An 8,419-nucleotide genomic window follows, 5' to 3' on the forward strand; every position below is an offset into this window, starting at 1 on the left:
ACCCCTAGGCATGGGGAAGAAAGAGGTAGGCACCCCATTTGCACACATATTTCCCCCTAACAACACAAACTAAAATATTGATAATAATGGTTAATTGGCACATCACACTCACAAGAGTTCTTCAACTGTTCGTGTTTTGTTCCACTTAAAGCCTCGCATAACAACTCACACCACAGCCCGGCTGATCCGGAACTTCTCTTAGAAAACAGTCCAGTTTTCTCTTGAAGATGTCCACGGATGTCTGCTTGATACGTGCTTGATGGGGTTCTGGGAGTTCTTCTACTCCCCAAGCCCGGCCCAAGGGCTTGCTAATCTTCTCACCCCTCCCTCACCTACTCTGAGGCTGCAAGGGCCATTCAGGTCAATTTCAGGGTAAGTCTACTATCATCCAGGCGTTCACTATAGCTGTACCATCTCGGAGACACCCTCCTCGGTCTCGCTATTGACCAGCTTTCATACCATAACATTTAAAATACGTATAGTAAAATTAGTAAGAAACCACAGAACATTCACTAGTGTCGGGAAGACCAGCAAAGCTACCAATAATACCAACATTAAATCTGGTTCAATCAGTAACACTGTTTCAGTTTATCACCTACATTCCCTTCCCATTGCCTGCCTTTCCGCCTCCCTCCCTCCCTTCCTCTCTCTCTCTCTCATCCAGAAAACGATAATGGGAAAAGGAGACACAATCGACCACCTCATTGTTTGGGAGAGCACCCATTGTTTCAACCCTATACAGCCGGAAGGGTCTTCCAATACAGCTTATAGGATGCCTCCTTATAGGATCTCACAATCATTGCTGGGAATCGAATACACACAACCTGCTGTACTAGGGGAGTTTTGTATTAAACTTGTGCTCAAAATGCAGGCGATGAGTCACAATAACTCGGCTGAAGAATGTTGACCAGACCACACACTAGAAGGTGAAGGGACGACGACGTTTCGGTCCGTCCTGGACCATTCTCACAATCGACTTGAGAATGGTCCAGGACGGACCGATACGTCGCCGTCCCTTCACCTTCTAGTGTGTGGTCCGGTCAACATTGTGGTCAAAACTTGTGGTACTTGTAGGTTGTGTGTATTCAGTTCCCTGGAATGATTGTGAGTCTGTGTACCTTGGACAAACTGGGAAACCCTTACAATTGCGTTTGTCTTAACATGCTTATAGTATTAGAACTGCCCAAACGTCTAGTGCATTGTATCTACAATGGAACGGAATTTGATTGAGTCTGCCCTAATCAGTGTCCAAATCTCCTCAATGTTAGTACTGGTATGTACAAACTTGACTCATTTTTAAGTTACAATATTGCACAACAGTTTAAGAAAAAACTCTGATAGGGAGAGTTACAATGTCTCAATACAACATTATAATCAAATATTATGTGTTTGTTCAATGAGGATTTTTGTTTAATCTTTCATACTTATTCTCTGCCCGCTTGTCATTTGTGTATATATATATATATATATATATATATATATATATATATATATATATTATATAAAGTGTTTAAAAATGGCAATAATATGACGATTTATGTTGATCAAATCGGTACAAATGCGACTTTAGAGGACAGGTTCATCAGAGAGAGGGAAGGGCTCACAGAGAACAATAAGAAAGTATGTGAAAACACTTTTGTTTTTCTTAATGTAGGCTTCCAGGAAGTTTTCTCCCTCTTTGCGTTTTTAAGTGAATTCTGTTATCGAACTTTTTTTATTTATTCTACTTCATTTGTTTCTTTAGAATTTCCCATTTTCGAATTTCTGAGATTTATATTTTTATGTGATTTAGTGTATCGGGTAGCCATCCGGCTAGTGGGCCGGTTATCGGGTAGCCATCCGGCTAGTGGGCCGGTTATCGGCCATCCGTCTCTTTCACACCGTCCAATTATCGAGTTCTTGTAGCTGTGTTCCGTGTCGTCCCCGGCTCAGGCTGTGAGTCGTCCGGTTGTGACTCGTTACCGCGTTATTTGATGAGTAAAGCCGGATAGCTGGCTATATTCATCCCCCCCCCTACCCCCCTACCCACTGCCCCACGCCAACCATACGCTCCCACGCTAACCATACGCTCCCACGCTAACCATACGCTCCCACGCTAACCATACGCTCCCACGCTAACCATACGCTCCCACGCTAACTCAGATCACAACACACACCTCGCCCTCTCTGCATATCCATACACATCTAGGCATTTCCACTCCATGTCAACCAAACCAGGATATCATACGCATTCTAGAAGAGGACGACTCGGAGGAACCAGGAAATGCGTATCGTGTACTGCTCAAGAAACAAAAGACAGGCAAATTGGTCCCAGAACGCAAATTATAGGCACTCGCTAACGGAGACGCATCTATATACCTTGAAGCAACGAGAGGGCCTGCCACAATAGAACCCAGGATCACTAGTTCCACTCCTCTTGTGCGTAGGTGATATTTTTAATCGTCATAACTGGCGTCTGATATCACAATTCGATATCGACATTTGTTGTGTGATGCCCTTGAGACGAGCGTTCGAGTCTCTCACAAGTGTTCTTAATTTTAAGGAACTTAGTCTACTGGGTACCGTGGAACTAGTCCTTACGAGGTGGTAGTAGACCTTACGAGGTGGTAGTAGACCTTACGAGGTGGTAGTAGACCTTACGAGGTGGTAGTAGACCTTACGAGGTGGTAGTAGACCTTACGAGGTGGTAGTAGACCTTATGAGGTGGTAGTACGACCTTACGAGGTGGTAGTAGACCTTACGAGGTGGTAGTAGACCTTACGAGGTGGTAGTAGACCTTACGAGGTGGTAGTAGACCTTACGAGGTGGTAGTAGACCTTACGAGGTGGTAGTAGACCTTATGAGGTGGTAGTACGACCTTACGAGGTGGTAGTAGACCTTACGAGGTGGTAGTAGACCTTACGAGGTGGTAATAGAGCTTACGAGGTGGTAGTAGACCTTACGTAACCTTACGAGTTACGACCCATGAGCGTTCTCCTATGTACTGCGCAGTGGTGCGCAGGAAATCAAATACTGCGCAACTTATCATCTTTTAAGATATCAAACTGGCGAATATTCGGCGCAAACTTTTGCCGACTTCTCGCGGTGTTCAAAAAGAGAACATCTTGAGATTATCTTGAGATGATTTCGGGGCTTAGCGTCCCCACGGCCCGGTCCTCGACCAGGCCTCCATTTTTTGTTACACACCCCCAGGAAGCAGCCCGTAGCAGCTGTCTAACTCCCAGGTACCTATTTACTTAAACAACTCTGATGGATACCTGATCATCAACATAATCTTATTGAACATAGGAGTCATCAATAATCATACTCCTAAGTAAAACAGAAACAAGAAACAAATAACACTTCGTGGTCCAGCCAAAGGCTTCACGTTTATCCCTACAAAAAATTATTAAATCAAGTTGTAAATGCGAGTAATAGAGAGAGAAAAAAAAGAGAAAGAGAGAGAGAGAAAAAGAGAAAGAGAGAGAGAGAGAGAGAGAGAGAGAGAGAGAGAGAGAGAGAGAGAGAGAGAGAGAGAGAGAGAGAGAGAGAGAGAGAATTTAGAATAATACAGTGGTAGACATTCTCGACCGTCTACAGAGAATTTCGAGTTCGATCCCCCGGGGTGAAACACAAATGATTGGGCACATTTACTGCACTCCCGGGTGAACAGAGGCATAAGGGTAAACAGGTTACCTGAAGTTATAGGCAACCAACCATTGATAGGCTTGCATTCTGGCAAAAAGTCCTTCTTATCCCGGTTCCTCCCATAGATCAACTACTTCCTGCCCCCACATAACAGGCAAAAACATACATAATATACAGTAATACAGTATACACGAGAATAATACAACATACACACTTAAAAGATACACTAAAATACTCTTCGACTACACACACACACAAATTCTCGCGGACCCAACACCAGCCCCTGCGGGCAACCCTAGTTAGCGACATTGGGGGGGGGGGGGGGGGGAAGGGAGGGTGGGTAGACAGTCATTCGCGCGTGTCTAAACACCCCAACAGGTGTTAACACTAATGACCACTCGAGCAGAAATGCCCAAACAAGTCTGGGGGTCCCCCGGGGGCACCTGCCACGGTTATGTTGTGTGTGTACTCACCTAGTTGTGCTTGCGGGGGTTGAGCTCTGGCTCTTTGGTCCCGCCTCTCAACTGTCAATCAACAGGTGTACAGGTTCCTGAGCCTATTGGGCTCTATCATATCTACACTTGAAACTGTGTATGGAGTCAGCCTCCACCACATCACTTCCGAATGCATTCCATTTGTCAACCACTCTGACACTAAAAAAGTTCTTTCTAATATCTCTGTGGCTCATTTGGGCACTCAGTTTCCACCTGTGTCCCCTAGTGCGTGTGCCCCTTGTGTTAAACAGCCTGTCTTTATCAACCCTGTCAATTCCCTTGAGGATCTTGAATGTGGTGATCATGTCCCCCCTAACTCTTCTGTCTTCCAACGAAGTGAGGTTTAATTCCCGGAGTCTCTCCTCGTAGCTCATACCTCTCAGCTCGGATACTAGTCTGGTGGCAAACCTTTGAACCTTTTCCATTTTAGTCTTATGCTTGACTAGATATGGACTCCATGCTGGTGCCGCATACTCCAGGATTGGTCTGACATATGTGGTATATAATGTTCTGAAAGATTCCTTACACAAGTTTCTAAAGGCCGTTCTTATGTTAGCCAACCTGGCATATGCTGCTGCTGTTATCCTCTTGATATGAGCTTCAGGGGACAGGTCTGGCGTGATATCAACCCCCAGGTCTTTCTCTCTCTCTGACTCTTGAAGTATTTCATCTCCCAAGTGATACCTTGTATCTGGTCTCCTGCTTCCTACCCCTATCTTCATTACATTACATTTGCTTGGATTAAACTCTAACAGCCATTTGTTCGACCATTCCTGCAGCTTGTCCAGGTCTTCTTGAAGCCTCAAGCTGTCCTCCTCTGTCTTAATCCTTCTCATAATTTTGGCGTCGTCAGCAAACATTGAGAGGAATGAGTCTATACTCATTCCTAGTATATGTGTGTGTGTGTGTGTGTGTGTGTGTGTGTGTGTGTGTGTGTGTGTGTGTGTGTGTGTGTGTGTGTGTGTGTGTGTGTGTGTGTGTGTGTGTGTGTGTGTGTGTGTGTGTGTGTACATGCTATTGCCCCCCCTGCCCCCTTCTACCCCCTCCCCCCTCCACGAGCACCAGGATACACCTGCTTAAAGATCTGGATGGCATGAGAGAGAGAGAGAGAGAGAGAGAGAGAGAGAGAGAGAGAGAGAGAGAGAGAGAGAGAGAGAGAGAGAGAGAGCAGGAGAGCATAACAGTTATCACCTCAGGTGAGTTACCTCAGGCTATGGACTCGTCAAGGTGTGAACACCAGCTGCAGATTACATCCATCTGTCGCCAGGAGGCCCTAGGCAAGACCAGCCTCCTAGCAGTGCAGCCTCCTCGGGAATCCTAGCTCCCCAGCAGCATGGGACGCCCAGCTAGGACTCCCTAAATCCCTACAAACAAGGATGCCTGGCCACAGGGCGGGGAGTAGACCAACTAGCGAGACCCTCTCCAGGTAAGATCCAGGTTAAGTCTTTATTATTAAGCACAGCCAATGGCTACACGTTGCGTCCCCGACTCACAGCCCTCCAAACCCCTGCAAGTTTCCCCTGGAACACGACCCGGCAATCACTTAATCACCAGATAGCTAAATTAATGTTGGATTAACAGGAGGGCGAAGAATTAAGCATGGCGCCCAGTCAATCCACACCCCGGCCAGGACTCGAACCCAGCGTAAAGGCTGGACGTGTTGTGTAACAGGTCACAGGGACCCCACCAACCACCCCCCGGACACCTGGCAATAGGGGAGGATATGGTTGGCTAAGCAGAACGGCTTCGTTTATATTGGTCATTAGCAGTCCCTCGCCAGTAGCCTGGCTGGAGGCTATGCGGGGGGGGGGGGGGGGGAGGGGGATGCTAAATGGGGTTACCCCCCCTATTCCGATCAGTGGCCCCATTTACAGCGCCCTCTACGCGAGCGGGATCTGGATATCAAGTGGTGTCTGATGTAGGTTATCTTGAGATGATTTCGGGGCTTAGCGTCCCCACGGCCCGGTCCTCGACCAGGCCTGGTTTGTGTTACAACCCCCTCCCCCCATGAAACAGCCCGTAGCAGCTGTGTAACTCCCAGGTACCTATTTACTGCTAGGTGAACAGGGGGCATCAGGGTGAAAGAAACTCTGCCCATTTGTTTCCGCCTCCACCGGGGATAGAACCCCGGAACCTCGGGACTACGAATCCCGAGCGCTGTCCACTCAGCTGCCAGGGGCCCCTAAGCACGCTTGCTGCATCCAATCTTCAGCTTAGCCAAGCTTGGGGGCGCAACCTCTCGGACGCAAGTTCGAATCCTCGTCACGGCCCTTGTGGATTTGTTCATTTGTTCAACCTTGCGGCTTTGCTGAGCCGTTCTGTTGAGGTTGGCACTTTGCATCCTGCACCAAACCGCAACAGCCAGATCCGGCGCGACCCTGTTCAGCTTAATCAGCATTGAACACTAATAAATCTGACCGACACAGCTGTTGTTGAAAGCAGGATGCACTCAAAGCCCACAGATTACGTTGGATACTTTACCTTGAGTGTAACACCACTAATAATGTAAACACTACTTATCCTGAGTAACACTTCCCCATCGGTTGCACTTGGTAACACTGTTATGAGCTGACATATGATGGTTACACCGGAACTAAAAGGTACACTGCCAACAAGGAAATGTTAACACTAATGGAATGCATTAGGGGGTGATGTGGTGGAGGCTGACTCCATACACAGTTTCAAGTGTAGATATGACAGAGCCCGATAGGCTCAGGAATCTGTACACCTGTTGATTGACGGTTGAGAGGCGGGACCAAAGAGCCAGAGCTCAACCCCCGCAAACACAACTAGGTGAGTACAACTAGGTGAGTACAGGATTAAATACGCTGCCACCATCTGCCTTGACCATTGAGACTATATCAAGCAACGAGGCAAGAAACATTGCTTGACTTGGAGAGTACTTTCTATGACTGTCATTAATTATGAAAACGGTTGTCAGCCACTATATCCAAAAGGCTAAGAGGATTCAACAATTGACACAGACGGGAAATTTAACATGAGTTTATTGAGATACCAAATTATGCTAATCATCACTTATAAATCCTACTCTAAGACTGGCAAAAAGTTAAGAAATTTGGACATGGAACAAAACCTCAGAGATCACACACATTACCTTAAGACCTCTGTCTCTCCCTCTGTCACCTCCCGATGTTCTCCACAGCCCACTCTGGACCCCGGTGTCCGGCACTCTGTCCTTAAATCTCTACAGGACCAATATATATACCCCAAAAGGGGGGGAGGGGAGATTTACTGTTGCTACCTAGATCAGAAATGCTAAGGGGGTCGGGCCACACGTGCACAAACACTTAAAAAATATTTCAATAAGCTTGTTTGACATTCACCATACACTCTTCAAGAGAGGAGTTATTAATTACGTGTGTGACTGACCTCTGACCTGACCAAAAGGGGGAGATCCATGGATGTTTACACATAAGAATCTGGGGTCTAATTCCCTTGCAATGTTTGACAAGAGTATCATGAAATATTACATTCTTGAAACTATGTTGACTAAGACTAACCCAGGAATTTTTTTAATCAACATACAAGATAATCCGGAGGTCATCTGGGCTGACCTCTTGGAGAAGGCTTCCCTGGGTGTGAACTCTAAGGGGGGGGGAGGTCATGGGTGTTACATGAGGTTACCTTGAGGTGATTCCGGGGCTTAGCGACCCCGCGGCCCGGTCGTCAACCAGGCCTTCTGGTTGCTGGATTGGTCAAGCAGGCTGTTGGACGCGGCTGCTCGTAGCCTGACGTATGAGACAGCCTGGTTGATAACGTATCCTTTGGAGGTGTTTGCCAAGTTCTCTCTCTTGAACACTGCCAGGGGTCGGCCAGTTATGCCCCTTAACTGGATAACTGGATGACTGGATTAACTGGATGACTGGATAACGGTCCAAGACGGACTGAAACGTCGTCGTCTCATCATCTTCTCACATGTGCTGTTTGGTCATCATATCATCATATCTTCACCCACGTTATGGTGACCCATCACCTGCATCATATCATGACTCCTCATTAATTAAGTACGTCCTACGCCAGAAACCACCAAGCAGGTACTCAAAAACTTACGAAACCTCTACATCTTTTCCCAATCTTTGACGGCGTTGTATACATATAAAAAAAAAAACAGTTGAGGACCTCCGAGGCACCAGGAGGCTGTTTATAACCATAACAACACTTGACTGAGGAGTTTCGATCCTCATAAACTCTTTAATAATTTGTAAACAAAGCCGCCAAAGATTGAGAAAAGATGTACCGGTTCGAAGATTGATGCGTATAGGATTGCTGAATCTTTT

At 46.7% G+C, this 8,419-nt stretch overlaps 1 protein-coding gene across 1 annotated transcript in view; it reads left to right on the plus strand.

Moving 5' to 3' along the window:
• The first annotated feature begins 10 nt into the window (after nucleotides 1–10).
• Nucleotides 11–8,419, plus strand: part of LOC138366738 (serine/arginine repetitive matrix protein 1-like) — a 12,728-nt gene continuing 4,319 nt past the window's right edge. Inside the window, exon 1 of the mRNA XM_069328015.1 lies at nucleotides 11–25. Coding sequence (XP_069184116.1) covers nucleotides 11–25 — 15 coding nt within the window. The remainder of the gene's footprint in view (nucleotides 26–8,419) is intronic.

Source organism: Procambarus clarkii, chromosome 20 (genome assembly GCF_040958095.1).
Source record: "Procambarus clarkii isolate CNS0578487 chromosome 20, FALCON_Pclarkii_2.0, whole genome shotgun sequence".
In the NCBI taxonomy this organism is placed as follows: domain Eukaryota; kingdom Metazoa; phylum Arthropoda; class Malacostraca; order Decapoda; family Cambaridae; genus Procambarus; species Procambarus clarkii.